This window comes from Oncorhynchus gorbuscha, linkage group LG19 (assembly GCF_021184085.1).
Source record: "Oncorhynchus gorbuscha isolate QuinsamMale2020 ecotype Even-year linkage group LG19, OgorEven_v1.0, whole genome shotgun sequence".
In the NCBI taxonomy this organism is placed as follows: Eukaryota; Metazoa; Chordata; class Actinopteri; order Salmoniformes; family Salmonidae; genus Oncorhynchus; species Oncorhynchus gorbuscha.
This window is the reverse complement of record NC_060191.1, coordinates 31,605,613-31,631,251: the sequence shown is the minus strand read 5'-3', so window position 1 is coordinate 31,631,251 and position 25,639 is coordinate 31,605,613. Positions and strand designations below refer to the sequence as shown.

Genomic DNA, 25,639 nt, shown 5'->3' with positions numbered 1-25,639 from the left:
AGTGATGTACTGGGCCGTACGCACAACCTTCTGTAGCACCTTATGGTCAGATGCCGAGCAGGCGGTGATGTGCCTGGTCAGGATGCTCTCGATGGTGCAGCTGTAGAACCTTTTGAGGAGCTGAGAAACCATGCAAATTAATTTCAGTCTCCTGAGGGGGAAAAGGTTTTGTCGTGCCCTCTTCATGACTGTCTTGGTGTGTTTGGACCATGATAGATTGTTGGTGATGTGGACACCAAGGAACTTAACTCTCGACCCGCTCCAATACAGAGGTCCAAGTACACACCCCTGAGGGGCCTCAGTGTTGAGAATCAGCATGGAAGATGTGTTGTTATCTACCCTTACCACTTGGGGGGCGGCCCGCCAGGAAGTCCAGGATCCAGTTGCAGGGGGGGGGGGGGGGGGGGGTGTTTAGTCCCAGGGTCCTTAGCTTAGTGATGAGCTTTGTGGGCACTATGGTGTTGAACACTGAGCTGTAGTCAACAAACAGCATTCTCACGTAGGTGTTCCTTTTGTCTAGGTGGGAAAGGGCAGTGTGGAGTGCAATTGAGATTGCGTCATCTGTGGATCTGTTGGGGTGGTATGCGAATTGGAGTGGGTCTAGGATATCTGGGAGGATGCTGTTGATGTGAGCCATGACCAGCCTTTCAAAGCACTTCATGTCTACCGACATGAGTGCCACGGGACGGTAATCATTTAGGCAGGTTATCTTTGCTTCTTTGTGCACATGGACTATGGTGGTCTGCTTTAAACAGACTCAGTTGAGAGGTTGTAAAGAGGTTGAAAATGTCAGTGAAGACACTTGCCAGTTGTTCCGCACATGCTTTGATTACACGTCCTGGTAATCCATCTGGCCCCGCGGCTTTGTGAATGTTGACCGGTTTAATGGTCTTGCTCACATCAGCTACCGAGAGTGTTATCACACATTCATCCAGAACAGCTGGTGCCCTCGTGCATGCGCGTACCAGGATAAATTTTAAAAAGATGGAGCTAAACACAAGCATAATCCTAGAGGATGCTTTCCACCAGACACTGGGATACAAATTCGCCTTTCAGCAGGACACTACGCTACAACACAAGGCCAAATCTACACTAGTGCCAAGTTACAGTTTTGATTTCAATCTGCTTTAAAATCTATGGCAAGACTTGAAAATTGCTGTGTAACCATGACCCCCAAGAGCTTGAAGAATTTTGAAAATAATAATGGGCAAATATTGCACAATCCAGGTGTGCAAAGCACTTAAAGACTAACCCAGGAAGACTCACAGCTGTAATCGCTGCCAAAGGTGTTTCTAACATGTATTGACTCGGAGGTGAATACGGATCTAATCAAGGAATATTAGTGTTTAATTTTTCATTACTTTTTAAGAAATGTTAGAATTATTTCCGTACTTTGACATTAAAGAATATTTTGTGTAGATTTACATTATTAATAACTAATTCATCATTAACTTTTGTTTCATGCATTGTGACTTCATCTTGAAACTGAGATATCCCTATCCATTCTCAAAGCAATGTTCTGGGCATACAGCCAAATTGCTTATACTTACAGTGAGGACTCACTGTATCATCCCACCTCTGACAACAATGGAACATTTTTAGGGGGTAATTCAAACTACTTGAGACTGCCACGGTGTTTATAATGCTCTTGCCAAGACTAGGGTTGTTACACTGTGATAGTGTTCAGGGGTCATTTCAGAGCATCTCAGAGTAGGAGTACTGATCTAGAATCATCTCCCCCTGTCCATGTAGTCTTATAAATTGTGATCTAAAAGTCAGAACTGATCCTAGATCAGCACTCCTACTGTGGGACACCTAGTTAATGATGTGTTGGTATCTGTGATTAAGCTGTTCACCTCTTTCCCTCCTGTTCGTCTGTCCCTCAGGCGGCCATGTGTTACATCCACATCTCAGCCCTGATCGCTGAGTCCCTCAAGAGGAGAGGTGAGAACAGCCCGGTGGGCCGCAACATGCCAGTGCTGCTGACAAGCTTCTGCAGATGTGTATGTGTGCGTGTGTGTGCTCTCTAGCGTGTGCGTGTGGAGAATCTCTAACCACTGCTTGTGAGTCTTCTGGCCCCTCTGCCCATCGATTGGCTGGACAGCATGTGTGACATCATTCAGCACTGTGTGCATATGGCTACTGTAAGCCTCTCTGCGCAAACATCTGTTTCTAACGACTTTGTCTGTGTGTGTAGGGGTGGAAATGGTATGTGTGTTGATATGTGTGTGTCTGTGTGTGCATGCTTGTGTCTGTGCGCGTGTGTGTATACATGTATTTGCATGTATATGCTTGTGGATTTGTTATACACTGTGTATGTGTGCATGCTTTTGTGTGTTGGCATATGACTTATTTGGGTGTGAGAAGAGAGGTTAGTCAGAGCTGAATTTTGTGCGTCACAACCCCACTGTCTGGAAAACAATGACATCATCCAATCAGCGCACAGAGACCTCTATGTGCCACAGTACTGGCCATCTACTCTTTACTCTCTCACACACAAACATGGGCTGCATCCCAAATAGCACCCTATGTTTGTGTATGAGATGGTAAAGAGTGGATAGGGTGCCATTTGGGACGTAGCCGGCGTCTGCTGCTGTGAGTGCGACTTCACCTTCTCTCGTGTGTAGTGTGCACTACTATGATGTGGGAAGGCGGTGTCTCCATCTGCACGTGTGTGTGTGCTTGCTAGCCCATGCTTCACCGTTCAGAGCCTGAGCCGTCATCTCTCGCTCTCGCTTTCCGCCGCTCGCCGTGTGTGGAAAGCATGCCCTGTAAAAGCACTGGCTTGTCGTGACGTGAAAAAAGGCAAAAACAGCAAGTGGAAAGTTAAATTGTGTAGAGTAAACTCCTATATTCCTCCTTATAACGCAGGCTACTGGAAACCTGACAAGGCCAGGATGTCAAGTGTGGTTCCTGAGGAGCCCAATGTCATTAACTGTAGCCCCTTACTAACCCCCCGAGATGGAGAAAGTGAGTGTGCTGCCCTGGGGCCGGCCATGAAACAGGGATGCGTAAAGGGTGGGGGGGATTCAAGCTATGCTTACTTCAGAATCAGAACTTTATTCGCCAAGTACATTTACATCTACCAGGAATTTAACGTTGTGAAATGGTGCTGACAGCAATAAACAGAGTATGTAGAACGTACACATAATCTAGATACAATATAGATAGTGAAAACCATTTACTTAAAAACACCAGGACCAATCTTTGACTGCAACTAGCAGACTGGAATCTACATTTGTACAGGTTCACAGTGTAATGTTTTGAAGTCCACTGAAATTGCTTTGCAATACCACTTAGAATGAAGCAATGTATTGGACATTCATTCTAAGAGGTATGCTGAACAAACGCTATGACTCAAAAGACTAACAGAATGGAGTACAGTGTTTTGAAGTCCACTGATTTTGCCTTTACTATTGAAAGATGTCTGGATGTCTGTGGTCTACCTTGCCTTTTGAGAGATGCCTTTATTGATGTCCACCCAAGTTTCACTTGATATGTGTAAAGAATGCACGTTCACAATGAATGGAGTTACTGTTCTTTGTTTGAGGTTTGTTGATATGGAACACAAGGAATGTTAAGTACCACAGTGTTACCGTGTGTGTGTGTGAGAGAGAGTGAGAGTTAGCGAGAGTGTGTGGTGTATGGGTTCACCATCGGATGATAACATGCACACAAGCATAAAGAAGAGAGTGACAACATGTTGTTCCTTTGAGCTCTCGCTCTGATGTCCCTCCTTCTCTGATGTCATATCCTGTGTGAAACCTCAGCGTCGTTCTCCATGGGCTGGGCGGCCTTCCTGTGCATCTCACCGAACGTGAAGGAAGAGGGGGCCATGAAAGAGGACACAGGGACTCAAGATACCCCCTACACTGAGGTACCTTCACCCCTACTGGGTCCAGTACAATGAATTGTATAGAATTTTCAGCTCAGATTTGGAAGATCATTCAATGACAATACAATGCAGAACCTGACAAGAGAAGCATGATTTTTGAGATGCGTCCTTGTAGTTTCTTGTATAGATTTATCTACTTTTCTTCTCTGTAACTTGCGTCCTATACTTCCTGTGTATGTAGGATACTCTAGTGGAGCAGCTGGAGCTGTGTGTGGACTACCTGTGGAAGTCTGAGAGGCACGAGCTCATCGCCGATATCAACAAGCCCGTCATTGCCGTCTTTGAAAAGAGGCGAGATTTCAAGGTGACTGGGTGGATAGGACAAGGTTGTTTCTTTACCAGGCCATGGACAGGAAGGGGATAGTTGTGATTGACATTTTGTGTGTGATCCACAGAGGCTATCGGAGCTGTACTACGACATCCACCGCTCCTACCTGAAGGTGACAGAGGTCGTGAACTCTGAGAAGCGTCTGTTTGGCCGATACTACCGCGTGGCGTTCTATGGACTGGTAAGTGCCATCGGAGCCACAGAAAACAATGAAAATGACAAACGCACCTTATAGAAAGGTGTGTGTTTACCATGTTCCTAGCCTGAGTGCCAGTCTGTTTGTGCTATCATACTAACTCCTTGTTACTCATTGTCATGTTTGGCATCGATCTGGATCGCACACACAGACTGGCTCTCAGGCTAGCGTGTACCATCCCTGCTCCGGGATTCAATCCTTCAGGTCTCGGGAGGAGGAAATGTCACACCGCAATGCGCTAGCTTCAACTAGCGTCTACTAGCTTGATAGCCTCCACATCTGCAGCATACATGCTATAGCTATAGCCCTCTGGTACAAACCCAGACCCATAGGTATTCTCACCGAGTATCTGTCTTTTGTCGCATAACTCCTACATTCAGTAAGCTGGTTGGACTCATCTTAGAAGAGCCTGAATCCTTTAGACATGTAACCTTTGGTGAATGGGGAGAGGGGTGGATCACAACTTGTCTCTTTAATTCCTCCATCTGCTCTTTTTCTTTTCTTCCTTTTGGTTTTTCTGTATCAAGATTGCGGTAAGTTTTTGTTTCTCTTTTTGTTTCCTACGTTCTCTCTTCCCTCTCTTCTCCCTTCACCAGTAGTAACTTCTCTAACCTGTCTTCTAAGATATATATATGTATACCTATATGATATGTATACCTACCTGGGTTTGGGGTTGATTCTATATCAATTCAGAATAAAGTGGGAAAAAAATGTCCCTCATTTAAAAGAGATGAGGATATGAATAAGGGAATTGGAATGTCAGTTTACTTCCTGAGTTGAAGGAGCTTAAATAGAATTTATCCCAACCCTGATACCTACCCCGATACCCACATCCTATAATCTCCAGTAATCTTTTTCCCTTCAATGATCCCAATCTTTAATCTCTAGCTCCTGTGAACAGATCTTAGAACAGTTGGTGTCAAGATGACATAGCAGCATACATGCAGGCAGTCCAGACCAGGGCCTGTATTCACAAAGCATCTCAGAGTGGGACTGCTGCTTTTAGGATCTGTTTAGCATTTTAAGTCATAATGAATAAGAGGGGCGACCTGATCCTAGATCAGCACTTCTACTCTGAGACACTTTATGAATATGGCCCTGGTAATGAATGTTGGAATGGAGGGCTCTTTCTCAACTCATCTCTCCTCGATTCCTCGCAGCCTCCTCTCCAAACCGAGGGTCCGAGTGAAGGGACCCTGGACTAGGGTTTGAATATATTCCCGGTATTTTACTAATGTTCCACCCCTAGAGTAAATCTGGCTTCCTGATTAAGCGGGCATTGTGTCATGAGGCAGGGTCGTGTTTCGAAGGATGCACGGCTCTCGACGTTCACCTCTCCCGAGTCCGTAAGGGAGTTGCAGCGAAGCATATAAATGGCCTATATCTGGTTTTTATTAGAGCTTTAATCGAAAATTCAAGCCTGATGCTGGATAACGGCACAATCATTTGGGCTTTTTTGGGCTAGGGCTCATAAAATGTCTTTATGTGTGGCTTATACATTAAAGACATTTTATGAGCCCAAGCCTAAATAAGCCCAAATGATTGTGCTGTTATCCAATACATATATGATATATAGGCTACTGCACATTACGCACGACAAAAAAACATGAAATCCCGTAATGTAGCTACCAATATGCTCTCTTGGGTAAATAAATGAAACTAGCTCCAGTAGGATATTTCTGAGTGTGAACTGTATTACTGTACTGTATTGTATTATTGGACTGGAATTACACACCTCGTTCAAACCATGATAAAGCTGAGAGAACATGTGATTCTGGTGCCGCCAAAGTTACAAGCATAGGCTAGCGAATGCTAGTGCATGCACATTACCCAATCGCCAGAGGCTAGTTAGAAGCTTATTATGCATAACCCCTCATTCATTACCTGAAAGAGGTAGGCTAGGACATATATAGCTCTGGAAAAAATGAAGAGACCACTGCAAAATGATCCGTTTCTCTGGTTTTACTATTTATAGGTATGTGTTTGAGTAAAATTAACATTTTGGTTTTATCCTATAAACTACTGACAACATTTCTCCCAAATTCCAAATAAAGATATTGTCATTTAGAGCATTTATTTGCAGAAAATGACAACTGGTCAGAATAACAAAAAAAGATAGTGTTGTCAGACCTCGAATACTGCAAAGAAAATAAGTTCATATTCATTTTTAAACAACACAATACTAATGTTTAAACTGAGGAAGAGTTCAGAAATCAAATAACCCTGATTTTCAATCACAGCTTTCATGCATCTTGGCATGCTCTCCACCAGTCTTTCACGTTGACTTCCGGCGCCGACAGAGATGCCGCCTCGCTTCGCGTTCCTAGGAAACTATGCAGTATTTTGTTTTTTATGTGTTATTTCTTAGGTTTTATTACATACAATCGGGAGGAACTACTGGATATAAGAGCAACGTCAACTCACCATCATTAAGACCAGGAATACGACTTTCTAGAAGCGGGTCCTGTGTTTTGTCCACCACCCAGGACAATGGATCAGAACCCAGCCGGCGAACCAAAACTATTACGCCATAAAAGGGGCAGACGAAGCAGTCTTCTGGTCAGGCTCCGGAGACGGGCACATTGCGCACCGCTCCCCAGCATACTACTCGCCAATGTCAACTCTCTTGACATTAAGGTTGATGATGAAAACCGAGCAAGGGTAGCATTCCTGAGAGACATAAGAGACTGTAACGTTCTTTGCTTCACAGAAACATGGCTCACTCGAGAAACGCTATCGGAGTCGGTACAGCCAGCTGGTTTCTTCATGCATCGCGCCGACAGAAACAAGCATCTTTCTGGTAAGAAGAGGGGCGGGGGAGTATGCCTTATGATTAACGAGACGTGGTGTGATCATAACAACATACAGGAACTCAAGTCCTTCTGTTCACCTGACTTAGAATTCCTCACAATCAAATGTCGACCCCATTATCTACCAAGAGAATTCTCTTCGATTATAATCACAGCCGCATATATTCCCCCCCAAGCAGACACATCGATGGCCCTGAACGAACTTTATTTGACTCTATGTAAACTGGAAATCACATATCCTGAGGCTGCATTCATTGTAGCTGGGGATTTTAACAAGGCTAATCTGAAAACAAGACTCCCTAAATTCTATCAGCATATCGATTGTGCTACCAGGGTTGGTAAAACCCTGGATCATTGTTTTTCTAACTTCCGCGACGCATATAAGGCCCTCCCCCACCCTCCTTTCGGAAAAGCTGACCACGACTCCATTTTGTTGCTTCCAGCCTATAGACAGAGACTAAAACAGGAAGCTCCCGCGCTCAGGACTGTTCCATGCTGGTCCGACCAATCTGATTCCACGCTTCAAGATTGCTTCGATCACGTGGATTGGGATATGTTCCGCATTGTGTCAACAACATTGATGAATACGCTGATTCGGTGAGCGAGTTTATTAGCAAGTGCATCGGCGAAGTCGTACCCACAGCAACTATTAAAACATTCCCAAACCAGAAACCGTGGATTGATGGCAGCATTCACGCAAAACTGAAAGCGCGAACCACTGCTTTTAACCAGGGCAAGGTGACCTGAAACATGACCGATTACAAACAGTGTAGCTATTCCCTCCGCAAGGCAATCAAACAAGCTTAGGGTCAGCATGGAGACAAAGTAGAGTCGCAATTCAACGGCTCAGACACGAGGTATGTGGCAGGGTCTACAGTCAATCACGGACTACAAAAAGAAAACCAGGCCCATTGCGGACCAGGATGTCTTGCTCCCAGACAGACTAAACAACTTCTTTGCTCGCTTTGAGGACAATACAGTGTCACTGACACGGCCCGCTACAAAAACCTGCGGAATCTCCTCCACTGTAGCCGACGTGAGTAAAACATTTAAACGCGTTAACCAGACCCAGACGGCATCCCCAGCCGCATCCCCAGAGCATGCGCAGACCACCTGGCTGGTGTGTTTACGGACATATTCAATCAATCCTTATCCCAAATGCTTCAAGAGGGCCACCATTGTTCCTGTTCCCAAGAAAGCGAAGGTAACTGAGCTAAACGACTACCGCCCCATAGCACTCACGTCCGTCATCATGAAGTGCTTTGAGAGGCTAGTCAAGGAACATATCACCTCCACCCTACCCGACACCCAAGACCCACTCCAATTTTCTTACCGCCCCAATAAGTCCACAGACGATGCAATCGCAACCACACTGCACACTGCCCTAACCCATCTGGACAAGAGGAATTCCTATGTGAAAATGCTGTTCATTGACTACAGCTCACCATTTAACACCATAGTACCCTCCAAACTCGACCCTGCCCTGTGAAACTGGGTACTGGACTTCCTGATGGGCCGCCCCCAGGTGGTGAGGGTAGGTAACTGGATGTCATAAGGTGAATGCACCAATTTGTAAGTCGCTCTGGATAAGAGCGTCTGCTAAATGACTTAAATGTTAAATGTAACAACCTCTGATCCCAGTAGTGTAGAGGGTAGTAAGTTTTAAGTTCCTCGGCGTACACATCACGGACAAACTGAATTGGTCCACCCACACAGACAGTGTGGTGAAGAAGGCGCAGCAGTACCTCTTCAACCTCAGGAGGCTGAAGAAATTTGGCTTGTCACCAAAAGCACTCAAACTTTTACAGATGCGCAATCGAGAGCATCCTGTCGGGCTGTATCACCGCCTGGTACGGCAACTGCTCTGCCCACAACCGTAAGGCTCTCCAGAGGGTAGTGAGGTCTGCACAACGCATCAGCGGGGGCAAACTACCTGCCCTCCAGGACACCTACACCACCCATTGTCACAGGAAGGTCATAAAGATCATTAAGGACAACAACCACCCGAGCCACTGCTTGTTCACCCCGCTTATCATCCAGAAGGCGAGTTCAGGACAGATGCATCAAAGCAGGGACCGAGAGACTGAAAACAGCTTCTATCTCAAGGCCATCAGACTGTTAAACAGCCACCATTAACATTGAGTGGCTGCTGCCAACATACTGACTCAACTCCAGCCACTTTAATATTGGAAAAATGTATGTAAAAAATGTACCACTAGCCACTTTAAACAATGCCACTTAATATAATGTTTACATACCCTACATTATTCTTCTCATATGGATATATTGTACTCGATACCATCTACTGCATCTTGCCTATGCTGTTCTGTACCATCACTCATTCATATATCTATATGTACATATTCTTCATCCCTTTACACTTGTGTAAAGCCATTCAGCTATGGTAGTTGTTGTGAATTGTTAGGTTAGACTACTCGTTGGTTATTACTGCATTGTCGGAACTAGAAGCACAAGCATTTCGCTACACTCGCATTAACATCTGTTAACCATGTGTATGTGACAAATAAAATTGGATTTGATTTGACATTGCTGTTGAGTGACTTTATGCCATTCCTGTTATTTTGACCAGTTGTCATTTTCTGCAAATAAATGCTCTAAATGACAATATTTTGGGGGGGAATTTGGGAGAAATGTTGTCAGTAGTTTATAGAATAAAACTAAAATGTTAATTTTACTCAAACACATACCTATAAATAGTAAAACCAGAGAAACTGATCATTTTGCAGAGCTGTATATCAATATTGAACAGGATTATCTATTTTGGATGCAATTTGAATGGAATTGATGAGAAGAGAGGGGAAGACTGCTCCATTTCACGTCATGCTGTTGATATAAATCATTTATTGTAGTTTACCGGTTTATCGCTGTATTTTATCCCGGGAAAAGGGAGTGATTTTGTGCCGTAAATCTCAGTAACCGGGTTCCCACCATTCAACCCTACCTTGGACCTTTTACTCCGATATGGTTGCGAAAGAGACGAGGACATAGGATGCAAGGAATCGAAGAAAGACAAATTGAGTCAGTGCCAAGGAGTTGATTCTTAAGGAAAGAGCACACTGTCCGAAAATAATCCTCATTTCCCTTTGACCCAACGGTGCTTTGAGAATGACCTCTGACATCTGAATGGCCTCTGTTTCATCCAGAACATAACATTGCAATTTTGCCAGGGCCTTTTATGATTACGATTGTGTTCTAACAAGCTGACATAACACTAAGAAACACATGACTAGACTGATAGGGAAGTGCAGTAAACCACTAGGGGGTGATGTGAGCCTAGATTTTCCAGCTAAGGATAATTCATATTCAGCTAAGGGATGGAAACAGAAATCAATGGGCTATAGTTGTAAGGAATACACATACTCTTCAAAGTATCGAAGCAGGTATTGCATTCTACAGTTTGGTCAAATAACAGAAGTGCTATCCGCACTATTGGTTAGAGCCTGTAAGTATGCATTTCACTGTAAGGTGTCCACTGTACAGAAACAGTTGTATTCGGCGCACGTGACAAATAAACTTTGATTTGATTCTTATTCAGAGTGACTTAGTCAGAAACACAGACAAACATGCACACACACACAGGATGTGTGTTGGGTAACATGGTGTTTCTGTAACAGGGTTTCTTTGAGGAAGAGGAGAGTAAAGAGTTCATCTATAAGGAGCCCAAGCTGACAGGACTGTCCGAGATCTCCCAGAGGCTCCTCAAACTCTACTCGGACAAGTTTGGGGCCGACAACGTCAAGATGATCCAGGACTCCAACAAGGTCAGTCTACTACCTCCCCCAGCGTCCAAACACTGTCACATGTATATGTTTCATATACAGTATTATTCAAAGTGTATCGGGCCTCTTTAGTCCTTGCCTCTGTGACTTTCATAGAAAGATTGCTGTCAAAATGTTGTAAATTAATTCATGTACTACTACATTTGGTCAGCAATCTTTCTCCATAGAAAAGCAGCCAGTGAAGTAGTGATTAATTTAGACCATGACTCTCCAACAGGTCCATTGCTCACCAAACACTTTTGAAAGTATATGCAATTTTCACGTGTTCCATCGCAAACTGCCATAAACACATCTCACAAGTATGAGACACCGCAATCTCCCAGCTGCTATGTAATCAACGCAACTTGACATTATTCCACCCCTGGTTAGCCACTATCGGCTTAAAAAGACAAACCTAACCCAATATCTGCAAATTAATTTCCAGCAATATTGCCCCAGTGTGTCTGTGTGGTGCACGTGTTTGTCTATCCCTCCCTGTGTAGGCAGTTGATGTGATAACTGTTTAAATTAAATGTTAATGGCATGGTAGGTTTACCTGGCAGAAGTATATAATTTGCATCTTTTATTTGTTATTTGCTATGAAATTAGCATCAGCATCATCGCTAGACCGGCACATTAGACTGCACCTTCCTCACTCGCTAGATGCACAATTAAAGGGCCAGATGTGCAATTAATGGAGCATTACACTCAAAAATCTCAATTCTTTCAGACAAATACACATCAGCAATCCCAGCGAGTAAAGTCACTGCAACCCTGAACAAAGAGCAGAAGTCAGTTTAGAAAAAAAGGTGACCAGTAATAAACTGGTCCTGAACATCTCTAAAACTAATAGCATTGTATTTGGTACAAAGTTGAGGAGACTAAATTACTTGGTGTTACCTTAGATTGTAAATTATCATGGCCAAAACATATGCTGTAGATTCAATGGTTGTGAAGATGGGGAGAGTTCTATCCGTGGTAAAGAGAGGCTTTGCTTTTTTGACACCACGCTCCACAAAACAAGTCCTGCCGGCTTTAGTTGAATCTTATCTTGATTATTGTGTGTTTAAAGGTCACATGTACAGGTGTGATTACTGTAAAAATGTTAGGCTCTGAGCTCCAACATGCAGGACAAGTGAAATAAAATACTGAAAATGGTATTAGAAGATCAATAGAAATAGGACTATATACATCATAACTATAGCAGTGATTAATAAATAAATGTCCAGAGTAAAAACTGTTGAGGGGGTGGGGGGGGGGGGTGACCATAGGCGGAGAAGCATGAACCATTGTGCAAGTGAAATAAAAACAATAAAAATTATATATTATGATATTGTCAAGACCTGCAAAGAAGGACCGAGTTAAGCTGCAACTTGGCACCGAACAGAATGGCACATTTTGCTCTTCATTAAAATCAGAGGGCTAATATCAATACTATGCATGCCAGTCTGTCTCTCTTGGCTAACAGTTGAGGAACGACTGACTTCAATCACTACTTTTTATAAGAAACATGAATTTTTTGCATATTCAACTTACACACTGACACACACACTTACCCCATCAGACATGCCACCAGCGGTCTTTTCACAGTCTCCAGAACCTGTTTCCAAAAAACAAATAAAGCAACACCTATGTATGGTCTTAATTTGAGCCAATTCGCTACAGCAGGAATACAATCCTGCAGCAACAGGAGATTATTGTCAATTATTGTGTGTTTTATCCATTTTTTTTATGTATAGGGGTTGATACATTTTTCGTTAGGCCAAATCAAGTCTGAAATGTTCAAGTGGAAATGACAAACTTCAGAAGCTTTTTAAACCTCAAATACACTGCAAATTTGCATTTTCAGTGGTGCACGAAAATTCCTGCAACAACAGGATGATCAAATTAAGATACGACATCTGTGTGTACTGACATGTATGTGTAACTGATAGATGCATACGGTACATACACACACACACACACACACACACACACACACACACACACACACACACACACACACACACTACATGTTAATGTATTTAAATTGTAACGTATTTTGTCTGTAATGTCTTTTTCGCTATGTGTCGGACCCCAGTAAGACTAGCTGTGTCTATTGGCGTCGGCTAATGGAGATCCTAATCAGATCTAATTATATACACTCCATCGTTCACCATATATCAGTGCATTCGGAAAGTATTCAGACCTCTTGACATTTTCCACATTTTCTTACTTTACAGCCTTATTCTAAAATTGATTAAATCGTTTCCCCCCCCTCAATCTACAGACAATACCCCATAATGACAAAGCAAAAACAGGATTAGATCATTTTTTTGCAAATTTATAACAAATAAATATTTGAAAATATCACATTTACATAAGTATTCAGACCCTTTACTCAGTACTTTGTTGAAGCACCTTTGGTAGCGATTACAGCCAGTAGGCAGTAGCCTTGCATGCCAGGCTTCGAGGTAGAGCAAGAATACAGCTGACTGACTACGCAAGACTGACTATGAGACTGACACAACAAGACTAAAGAGACCAACACAATTCGTTAGACTGATCCTTTTAAGAGAGCAGGGTCGTTAGACACCAAATGGTGGAAAACGGACCAAAATGGGGAGAGACTAGCTGAATTTGTCCAATAAGTAATTCTCGTTTTTGTTTGCAAAACATTTTCCATTGCAAAAATGTTTTGCCACGGTTTTCTACGTAGTGAACTAATGAATACGACCCAGACTGTGAACTGAATGTGCTGTTTGATATAACCCACCAGGTAAATCCTAAAGACCTGGACTCCAAGTACGCCTACATCCAGGTGACCTACGTAGTGCCCTACTTCGACAACAAGGAGCAGCAGGAGAAGAAGACTGACTTCGAGCGACATCACAACATCAATCACTTCGTGTTCGAGACGCCTTTCACTCTGTCGGGGAAGAAACATGGCGACGTGGAGGAACAGTGCAAGAGACGCACCATACTAACCAGTGAGTTATTAAAAATATAATTTTTACTAATATTTGTATCCAAAGAACTGTCAACATTTACTGTCACATACACTACATGGCCAAAGGTATGTGGACACGTGTTCGTCGGACTTCTCATTCCAAAATCATGGGCATTAATATGGATTTGGTCTCCCTCTTGCTGCTATAACAGCCTCCACCCTTCTGGGAAGGCTTTCCACTAGATGTTGGAACATTGCTGCGGGGGCTTCATTTAAGCCACAAGAGCATTAGTGGGGTGGGGCACTGATATTGGGTGATTAGGCCTGGCTCGCATTCAGCATTCCAATTCATCCCAAAGGTGTTGGATGGGGTTGAGGTCAGGACTCTCTGCAGGTCAGTCAAGTTCTTCCACACAGATCTCAACAAACTATTTCTATATGGACCTCACTTTGTGCACCGTGTCATTGTCATGCTGAAACAGGAAAGGGAAAGTTGGTAGCACAGAATCGTCTAGAAAATCATTATATGCTGTAGCATTCACTGGAACTAAGGGCCCTAGTCTGAACCATGAAAAACAACCCCAGACCATTATTCCTCCTCCACCAAACTTTACAGTTGGCACTATGCATTGGGGCAGGTGGCGTTCTCCTGGCATCTGCCAAACCCAGATTTGTGTGTCCGACTACCACATGGTGAAGCGTGATGCATCACTCCAGAGAACGCGTTTCCACTGCTCCGGAGTCCAAAGGCGGCGATCTTAACACCACTCCACTCGACGCTTGGCATTGCGCATGGTGATCTTAGGCTTGTGTGCGGCTGCTCAGACATGGAAAGCCATTTCATGAAGCTCCTGGCAAACAGTTATTCTGCTGATGTTGCTTCCAGTGGCAGATTGGAACTCGGTAGTGAGTGTTGCAACTGAGGACAGACCATTTTTACTAAGCGCATCAGCACTCGGGGTTCCCGCTCCGTGAGCATGTGTGGCCTACCACTTTGTGGCTGAGCCATTGTTGCTCCTAGACGTTTCCACTTCATAATAACCGCACTTACCGTTGACCGAGGCAGCAGAAATGTTTTGAACTGACATGTTGGAAAGGTGGCATCCTATGATAGTACCACATTGAAAGTCACTGAGCTCTTCAGTACGGGCCATTCTACTGCCAATGTTTGTCTCTGGAGATTGCATGGCTGTGTGCTCGATTTTATACACCTGTCTTAAACATGTGTGGCCGAAATAGCCACTGAGCCATTAGCTTGTATGGTAGTATACTATACAAACTAGGAAGTGTCTGAGTAACCAGTAAATACTGAGCCGTAACTGTCTGAATCACTAGTATACTGACCAGTGCTGTAATTGGTGACCTATTCTGACCAGTAAAGTCATGGTGTAGGTTCAATGGTTTTCCCTTCAAAATGGAAGAAAGATCGGACAACAATTCCCAAACAAACCCAACAGTTCTGGTTTAATACAATAAAACATATCCCATCTAGCAGACACTTTTATCCAAAGCGAGTTATTACAGTAGTGCATGCATACATTTTTTCATATGGGTAGCCCCAGCGGGTATCAAACCCAGTCCTGGCTCCCTACTCATGCCTGAGCCACCCAGGACCACAAGGATTAACCAATTGGTTCCTCATACCCTGTGTCTACTCCCACTTCCTTTCTGTCCCCCCCCCCCACCCAGCGAACTCCACCTTCCCCTACCTGAAAAAGCGTATCCAGGTGGTGGAACAGCAGAGCACGGAGATGAACCCCATCGAGGTGGCCATCGACGAGATGTCCTGCAAAGTGTCCGAGCTCAACCTGCTGTGTGCCATGGCAGAGGTGGACATGATCCGGCTGCAGCTCAAACTACAGGGTAGCGTCAGCGTCAAGGTAAGGGTAGGGGTGGAGGAGGAGAAAGATGTAGAGAGACACACAGAAGGGTTGAGTTGAGAAGACATGCACATAGTGTACAGACAAACATACACTCCACCACTCAAGTGGGTTGAGCTGACAGTCAGACACAACTGACAGACACACACACAACAACATGCATACACACATAAGTGAGTTCAGACATAGCTGAGCTGACACACACACACACACCCTGGCGTAGGATGCACCCCACCTCCCCAAACCCCCAAAAATTGGCAGCTATGAAATCGCTATGGCAAAATGTGTAGGAAGTTAGCTGTAATTCCTAAATGCAAATGTATGCTTCATTTGTAAATTGGGAGGTGCCAAGCAAAAAGTGTGTGTGAGAGTGGGGTGTCCAGTGGGGGCTCTGAGGTACAAGAACACATGAAAAAACACACCTTTATAATAAAGCATTGCATGCATATTGTTGCATTTGCATAGTGGCGTAGAGCAGTAGAGTAGAGGTGCTTGCAGAAGTTGCACACATGGGGAAAATATTGCCTTTTATAAAAGCATTTTATAATGACTGGAGACTTTAGCATAATATTGTTTAATACCCTACATATGATTAAAACGGCAGGCTACTTTGACACTGACAAACTGAGAATATAAGATCAATAGAAAATACCTTGTCTTGAATCCATCAACACCCCAGGTCTGCAGTAGGTGTGTGGAGCCACACATATTGTACAATATGAGGAAGAAATTATAGCTCTGAAAAAGGCTTTCCAGTTTCACTGACTCGCTCAATAATGCGCAGCTCACCAGACATGGCCTATGCGCTCGAGCCAAAAGCATATCTCTCCATTTTTTGTTAGCCTCTGCAGACAGATGAGAGGCTTCTTTTTTCAACAAGAGCCATTTGCTTTCCAACCTATGTTTTCCCACAATTGTATTTTAAATATTGGGAGATGCCTGTTCACTGACAGATTTGACGCACATTCCGGACTGTAGGCTATGCATTGTAATTGGTCTACACACAATCTACAGCTAGGCAATAAAAATGTAGCTGTGGCTACGTTATAGGCCTACTCCTGGTGTGGTAGTCTGAGTTATTTCATTTATTTCTGAACAGACAGCAGTAATTATATTACTTTGGCAAATGTATTGAAATATGTCAGAGGTGCTGCAGTACCCTTTCCGCAGCTATGATTCTATAAGGATGATGATGATGACGATGAAGTGCCACGCTGGAGAGATAATAGTTGCAGGCTCATGTCTATCAGAGCAGAGCGAGAGCTTCTCTCTCACCACAGCAAGAACGATGCGTTGGTCTCTAGGCTACAATGTTGAGCAAACCATAAACCTAACCCCCCACCTAGCACCCAAAATTTCCATCAGGATCCGTCTCAAATTAAGCACTGCTCATGAAACAGCGCCAAAGGCACCGTTCACTAACATGAACGCACACACGCTTGCACTTATCCACACGTGGTATATTATTATCAAACAGTCTATGCTGAGACCCATGCTCTCCATAATCCTGCCTCTTCTCAGGCTTTTCCCAGCCCTAATCCCCTGTAAATACAGTGAAATGTGTGAAAACAGCTCGGCTCAGTGACAGCATGATGCAGGCTGATCTTAACACGCTGTTGCAGTAGCAGAGAGCGATATTGGATTATCTATCATGGTGAAGCAGCACAAGCTACTTACTGTCTATCATCTCATGCTTCCTCTATGTAGCCCTCTATCACTAGCATTAGCCTCTAGATTATTTTGAATTATCCTCTTGCATCTTTAGCATTAGCCTCTAATAATATTAATAATTTATTTAACTTTTATAGCACTATTCATTACATAAAGAATCTCAAAGCGCTGTAAAGTAACACAAAAAAGACAAGCAATTTAGGAAAAACAACAACAACATGTTGAGGAGTACACCACCTCAGTCATCGGCTTTATCAATAAGTGCATCGACGACGTCGTCCCCACAGTGACCGTACATACATCTCCCAACCAGAAGCCATGGATTACAGGTAACATCCGCATCGAGCTAAAGGCTTGTGCTGACACTTTCAAGGAGCGGAACACTAATCTGAGTTCTTATAAGAAATCCCGCTATCCCCTCAGACGAACCATCAAGCAAGCAAAGCGTCAATACATAATTAAGATTGAATCCTACTATACCGGCTCTGATGCTCATCGGATGTGGCAGGGCTGGAAAACTATTACAGACTACAAAGGCAAGCTGCCCAGTGAAGCAAACCTGCCAGACAAGCTATATTTGAAGTCGGGAAGGTTACAAACACCTTAGCCAAATACATTTCAACTCAGTTTTTCACAATTCATGACATTTAGTTTGAGTAAAAATTCCCTGTTTTAGGTCAGTTAGGATCACCACTTTATTGAAATGTTATAATAATAATAATAATAGAGAGAATGATTTACTTAAGCTTTTGTTTCTTTCATCGCATTCCCGGTGGGTCAGAAGGTTGCATACACTCAATTAGTAATTGGTAGCATTGCCTTTAAAATGTTTAACTTGGGTCAAACGTTTCGGGTAGCCTTCCACAAGCTTCCAACAATAAGTTAGGTGAATTTTTGGCCCATTCCTCCTGACAGAGCTGATGTAACTTAGTCAGGTTTGTAGGCCTCCTTGCTCGCACACACTCTTTCAGTTCTGCCCACACATTTTCTATAGGATTGAGGTCAGGGCTTTGTGATGGCCACTCCAATACCTTGACTTTGTTGTCCTGAAGCCATTTTGCCACAACTTTGGAAGTATGCTTGGGGTCATTGTCCATTTGGAAGACCCATTTGCGACCAAGCTTTAACTTCCTGACTGATGTCTTGAGATGTTGCTTCAATATATACACATAATTTTCCTCCCTCGTGATGCCATCTATTTTGTGAAGTGCACCAGTGCCTCGTGCAGCAAAGCACCCCCACAACATGATGCTGCCACCCTCGTGCTTCACGGTTGGGATGGTGTTCTTTGGCTTGCAAGCCTCCCCCTTTTTCCTCCAAACATAACGATGGTCATTATGGCCAAACAGTTCTATTTTCTGTTTCATCAGACCAGAGGACATTTCTCCAAAAAGTACGATCTTTGTCCCCATGTGCAGTTTCAAACCGTAGTCTGTCTTTTTTATGGCGGTTTTGGAGCGGTCACTTCTTCCTTGCTGAGCGGTATAGGACTCATTGATATAGGACTCGTTTTACTGTGAATATAAATACTTTTGTACCCGTTTCCTCCAGCACCTTCACAAGGTCCTTTAATGTTGTTCTGGGATTGATTTGCACTTTTCGCACCAACGTACGTTCATCTCTAGAAGACAGAACGCGTCTCCTTCCTGAGCGATATGGCGGCTGCGTGGTCCCATGGTGTTTATACTTGCGTACTATTGTTTGTACAGATGAACGTGGTGCCTTCAGGTGTTTGGAAATTGTATCCAAAGATGAACCAGACTTGTGGAGGTCTACAATTGTTTTACTGAGGTCTTGGCTGATTTATTTTGATTTTCCCATGATGTCCAGTAAAAAGTGGCACTGAGTGTGAAGGTAGGCCTTGAAATACATCCATAGGTGCACATTCAATTGACTCAAATTATGTCAATTAGCCTATCAGAAGTTTCTAAGCCATGACATAATTTTCTGGGATTTTCCAAGCAGTTTAAAGGCACAGTCAACTCAGTGTGTGTAAACTTCTGACCCACTGGAATTGTGAACTATAAGTGAATTATAAGTGAAATATTCTGTCTGAAAACAATTGTTGGAAAAATGACTTGTGTCATGCACAAAGTAGTCCTAACCGACTTGCCAAAACTATAGTTTGTTCACAAAAAGTTTGGAGTGGTTGGAAAACGACTTTTAGTGACCACCACCTAAGTGCATGTAAACTTCCGACTTCAACTGTAAATGCCTTCGAGGCAAGCAACACTGAAGAATGCATGAGAGCACCAGCTGTTCTGGGCGACTGTGTGATAACACTCTCGGTAGCCGATGTTAGCAAGAGCTTTAAACAGGTCAACATTCACAAAGCCGCGGGGCCAGACGGATTACCAGGAAGTGTACTCAAAGCATTTGCGGACCAACTGGCAAGTGTCTTCGCTGACATTTTCAACCTCTCCCTGACCGAGTCTGTAATAGCTACATGTTTCAAGCAGACCCTGTGCCCAAGGAAGCGACGGTAACCTGCCTAAAGGATTACCTACCGCCCCGTAGCACTCATGTCGGCAGCCATGAAGTGCTTTGAACGGCTGGTCATAGCGCACATCAACAGCATCCTCTCGGATACCCTAGACCCACTTCAATTCGCATACCGCCCCAACAGATCCCCAGATGACACAATCTCAATAACACTCCACACTGCCCATTCCCACCTGGACAAAAGGAACACCTATGTCAGAATGCTGTTCTTTGACTACAGCTCAGTGTTCAACGCCATAGTGCTCACAAAGCTCCCTCTGCAACTGGATCCTGGACTTCCTGACGGGTCGGAAGGGTAGGCAACAACACATCTCTTACACTGATCCTCAACACTGGGGCCCCTCAGGGGTGTGTATTTAGTCCCCTCCTGTACTCCCTGTTCACCAACAATTGCATCGTCAAACACGACTCCAACACCATCATTAAGTTTGCTGACAACACAACAGTGGTAGGTCTGATCACCGACAACGATGAGCCAGCTTATAGGGAGGAGGGAGGTTGGTTAAGGGCTTGTAGGTCAGAGATCTGGCAGTGTGGTGCCAGGACAACAACCTCTCCCTCAATGTGAGCAAGACAAAGAAGCTGATCATTGACTACAGGAAAAGGCGGGCAAAACAGGCTCCATTAACATTGTCGGGGCTGTAGTGGAGCGGATCAAGAGTTTCAAGTTCCTTGATGTCCACATCACCAACGAACTAACATGGTCCAAACATACCAAGCCAGTCGTGAAGAGGGCACGGCAACACTGAAAAGATTTGGCATTGGTCCCCAGATCTACAGCTGTACCATTTGAGAGCATCCTGACCGGTTGTATCATTGCCTGGTATGGTAATTGCTCGGCATCTGACCATGAGACATTACAGAGGATAGTGCGTACTGCCCAGTCACTGGGGCCAAGCTTCCTGCCATCCAGGACCTATATACTAGGCGGTGTCAGAGGAAAGCCCTTAAAATTGTCAAAGTCTCCAGTCACCAAAGTCATAGACGGTTTTGTTTCTCTGCTCCCTAATGGCAAGCGGTACCAGACAACCAACTGTAGGACCAAAATGCACCTTAACAGCTTCTAACCCCAAGTCATAAGACTGCTGAAAAATGAATCAAATGATTCACATTGACACACCACCCCACACATTTGTTTTTTACACTGCTGCTACTCATTATCTATGCATAGTTCACCCCTATCTACATGTACAAATTACTTAAACTAACCTGTACCCCCGCATATTGACTCGGTACCGGTACCCCCTGTATATAGCCTCGTCATTGTTATTTTATTGTGTTACATTTTATAGTTCTTTTACTTTAGTTTATTTGGTAAATATTTTCTTAACTCTTTCTTGAACTGCACTGTTGGTTAAGGGCTTGTAGGTAAGCATTTCACGGTAAGGTCTACACATGTTGTATTCTGCGAATGTGACTAATACACTTGGGGCAGTTACATGGCGCCAGAAAGCACACCACATTTCAATAATATTTCAAGAGTAGCCTTGTAACCTAGTCCTCCTCATATGATCCTCATCATTGCATACCTCAGCCGTCTTGCATTTGGGATTCTCTCCATCCTCAACCTCCGGACACATGGCTGGCCTTCGAATCAAAACAATTACCAGCTAGCTAGCTGACATTAAATACAACAAACAAATGACTTGCCAGCTTCAGTTTTAAAAGTCTGTGGTGGATTCTGGGGTGGCAGGTAGCCTAGTGGTTAGAGCCAGTAACTGAAAGGTTGCTGGATCGAATCCCCGAACTGACAAGGTTCTGCCCCTGAACAAGGCACTGTTCCTCGGAAGTCCGTCATTGTAAATAAGAACAGACTTGCCTAGTCAAATAAATAATTTTAAAAAATTGGTATATAAATTGTTTATTCTTAAAACAAAAGATTTGCAGGGAAATGTATTAATTATATACTAAATGTACAGGAGCTCTCTGCATGACCTCATGACGCCATGGAAACCATGGAATTAGCATTAGCCTCAAGCATCACTATTATCATTAGCGTTTCGCATCTTTAGCATTAGCCTCTCCCATCACTAGTATTAGCCTCTTGCATTATTAGCATTACCCTCAATAGTAATTTCTTCATACTGTGCTGTCTGTTGAAAATGATGCAGGTGAATAACCATTAACTTACTTTACAGGTGAATGCAGGGCCCATGGCCTATGCCCGAGCCTTCCTGGAAGAGAAAAATGCCAAGAAATACCCTGACAACCAAGTCAAACTGCTCAAGGAGATTTTCAGGTATTCTTCACACTTTTCATGAACTAGATCAAAGAAAATACCTTTATGCACCACTTAGCAGATGCTTTTATCCAAAAAGTAAATTTTTAGTATGTGTATATGACCCCTGTGGGAATTGGATCCACGACCTTGGCGTTGCTAGAGCCACACTCTTACCAACTGCGCCACACACAGATCGATGATGCATTTGATACATCTAAAGCAAAAGGATTGGGGTCAATTCAGGTCAAGATAACTAGAACCCAGAGTTTTTCCAGATCAGGTCACATGATCAGGACAGGGAAAACTCTTGGCCCTTGGCCCTAACGATCTCTGTCTGGCCCTGCAGGCAGTTTGCGGAGGCGTGCGGCCAGGCGCTGGACGTCAACGAGAGGCTGATCAAGGAGGACCAGCTGGAGTACCAGGAGGAGATGAGGGCCCACTACAGGGACATGCTCACCGAGCTCTCCACTGTCATGAACGAGCAGGTCTGTGGAACCGCCCAGAAAACATAGAAACTGCTGTTTCTTTAGAGAACTGAGGGTGTATGCATCAAATGTCTCAAAACAGGAGTGCTACCCCCCCACCCCCCACCCCCGTCATCTTATTCATTGTGATGTTCATTTTTTTTTTATATCCTATATCAGAACTCCTATTGTGAGAAGCTTGGTATATGCGGCCATTGGGCTGCATGTATCAAGCCCAGCTACTTACAGTACTAACCTTCACACTCATCTTATAAATGTTTTTGTTCACCATCGTGTGGTACACTCTTTTTAATCCATCATTACTTGCTCTGATATCATTGTTTCATTATTTATTTTTACACATATATTTTTCTGGACTAACCAGAGTTTTGTCTCTTGGTCTCATCTTTTTGTGTTGTTTTCTTTGTTCATTTGATCTCTTTCAATGGATCTCAACATCCTCTCATTCAGTTTCTGCTCCTCTCTTTCTAACATCACCCTCACTATCATTTCTAAGACTGGTATGTCACACAATCCCCCCCCCCACACACACACACACACACTTTACCATTTTGGAGCAAGTGGCACTGTGCTGTGCATTATACTAACCTCTCAGCATATGGGGCGGCAGCGTAGCTTCGTGGTTAGAGCGTTGGACTAGTAACCGGAAGGTTGCGAGTTCAAACCCCCGAGCTGACAAGGTACAAATCTGTCGTTCTGCCCCTGAACAGGCAGTTAACCCACTGTTTCTGGCCGTCATTGAAAATAAGAATATGTTCTTAACTGACTTGCCTGGTTAAATAAAAATAAAAAAGGTAAAATATATACACTGCTCAAAAAAATAAAGGGAACACTTAAACAACACAATGTAACTAAGTCAATCACTCTTCTGTGAAATCAAACTGTCCACTTAGGAAGCAACACTGATTAACAATACATTTCACATGCTGTTGTGCAAATGGAATAGACAACAGGTGGAAATTATAGCTAATTAGCAAGACACCCCCAATAAAGGAGTGGTTCTACAGGTGGTGACCACTTCTCGCTTCCTGGCTGATGTTTTGGTCACTTTTGAATGCTGGCGGTGCTTTCACTCTTGTGGTAGCATGAGACGGAGTCTACAACCCACACAAGTGGCTCAAGTAGTGCAGCTCATCCAGGATGGCACATCAATGCGAGCTGTGGCAAGAAGGTTTGCTGTGTCTGTCAGCGTAGTGTCCAGAGCATGGAGGCGCTACCAGGAGACAGGCCAGTACATCAGGAGACGTGGAGGAGGCCGTAGGAGGGCAACAACCCAGCAGCAGGACCGCTACCTCCACCTTTGTGCAAGGAGGAGCACTGCCAGAGCCCTGCAAAATGACCTCCAGCAGGCCACAAATGTGCATGTTTCTGCTCAAACGGTCAGAAACAGACTCCATGAGGGTGGTATGAGGGCCCGACGTCCACAGGTGGGGGTTGTGCTTACAGCTCAACACCGTGCAGCCATTTTGGCATTTGCCAGAGAACACCAAGATTGGCAAATTCGCCACTGGTGCCCTGTGCTCTTCACAGATGAAAGCAGGTTCACACTGAGCACATGTGACAGACGTGACGGAGTCTGGAGACGCCGTGTAGAACGTTCTGCTGCCTGCAACATCCTCCAGCATGACTGGTTTGGCGGTGGGTCAGTCATGGTGTGGGGTGGCATTTCTTTGGGGGCCTGCATAGCCCTCCATCTGCTCGCCAGAGGTAGCCTGACTGTCATTAGGTACCGAGATGAGATCCTCAGACCCCTTGTGAGACCATATGCTGGTGCGGTTGACCCTGGGTTCCTCCTAATGCAAGACAATTCTAGACCTCATGTGGCTGGAGTGTGTCAGCAGTTCCTGCAAGAGGAAGGCATTGATGCTATGGACTGGCCCGCCCGTTCCCCAGACCTGAATCCAATTGAGCACATCTGGGACCTCATGTCTCGCTCCATCCACCAACGCAGACCAACATTGCACCACAGACTGTCCAGTAGTTGGCGGATGCTTTAGTCCAGGTCTGGGAGGAGATCCCTCAGGAGACCATCCGCCACCTCATCAGGAGCATGCCCAGGCGTTGTAGGGAGGTCATACAGGCATGTGGAGGCCACACACACAACTGAGCCTCATTTTGACTTGTTTTAAGGACATTACATCAAAGTTGGATCAGCCTGTAGTGTGGTTTTCCACTTTAATTTTGATTGTGACTCCAAATCCAGACCCCCATGGGTTGATACATTTGATTTCCATTGATAATTTTTGTTTGATTTTGTTGTCAGCACATTCAACTATGTAAAGAAAAAAGTATTTAATAAGAATATTTCATTCATTCAGATATAGTTATTTCAGTGTTCCCTTTATTTGTTTGAGCAGTGTATTTGTGTGTGCGTGCCTGCCTGTGTGATCTCATCATACATTCATCAAATGTCTTTTTGTGTGATTTGAAACATGAAATTACTATCCATGTCTCTCCTCCATGCCAAGATCCCTCACACAAGACCACCAGGAACAGAACGACACAGTGCCTTCTGAGCAGCCGGTAGGTATGTTGGAATCTGCCAATGCCCAGGAGGACATGTTTCTCCAAAATGGCTCCTGATGACAGACGTTGTTCTCCCTCCTGCCAGGAATTATACAGGAAGTCGAGCGGGGGACTGGAACTGTGACTTTATGGGACCTGGAAAAAAGGGAATTGGATGGGGAAGTCCGGAAGTCTGTAGACTTTGATCATGGTAGTCTGGAGTTGTATGGTGTCCAGTCCTGGCGATGATGATGATGTCCAGTAGACCAGGCTGCTGTACTGTTACTTTGTTTTGTTTTTAAGGCTCAATCCATGTTTTCACTCCCCTGCCGACCGTCTCATCTCCTTACTTTGTACACATACACACACAGACAACACACACCTTCTCTCCCCAGCCCCATCCCTTTAGAAAATGGTGACCTTAATGAGCTCGAGGTG

The 25,639-nt window shown here is 44.2% G+C and overlaps 1 protein-coding gene across 7 annotated transcripts in view; it reads left to right on the top strand.

Annotated features, from left to right (window-relative positions):
- The window catches only part of dock10 (dedicator of cytokinesis 10), a 216,253-nt gene extending 190,893 nt beyond the window's left edge, over positions 1–25,360 (top strand). For 5 of the 7 annotated variants that reach the window (XM_046316183.1, XM_046316182.1, XM_046316185.1 and 2 more), the window contains 11 exons: positions 1,887–1,944; positions 2,872–2,970; positions 3,771–3,877; positions 4,077–4,199; positions 4,291–4,404; positions 10,865–11,011; positions 13,767–13,977; positions 15,627–15,817; positions 22,129–22,229; positions 22,558–22,696; positions 25,165–25,360. In XM_046316183.1, coding sequence (XP_046172139.1) covers positions 1,887–1,944; positions 2,872–2,970; positions 3,771–3,877; positions 4,077–4,199; positions 4,291–4,404; positions 10,865–11,011; positions 13,767–13,977; positions 15,627–15,817; positions 22,129–22,229; positions 22,558–22,696; positions 25,165–25,212 — 1,338 coding nt within the window. In that variant the 3' untranslated portion in view covers positions 25,213–25,360. The remainder of the gene's footprint in view (positions 1–1,886; positions 1,945–2,871; positions 2,971–3,770; positions 3,878–4,076; positions 4,200–4,290; positions 4,405–10,864; positions 11,012–13,766; positions 13,978–15,626; positions 15,818–22,128; positions 22,230–22,557; positions 22,697–25,164) is intronic. The other 2 variants (XM_046316180.1, XM_046316181.1) reach the window with 2 other exon arrangements.
- The last annotated feature ends 279 nt before the right edge of the window (positions 25,361–25,639 follow it).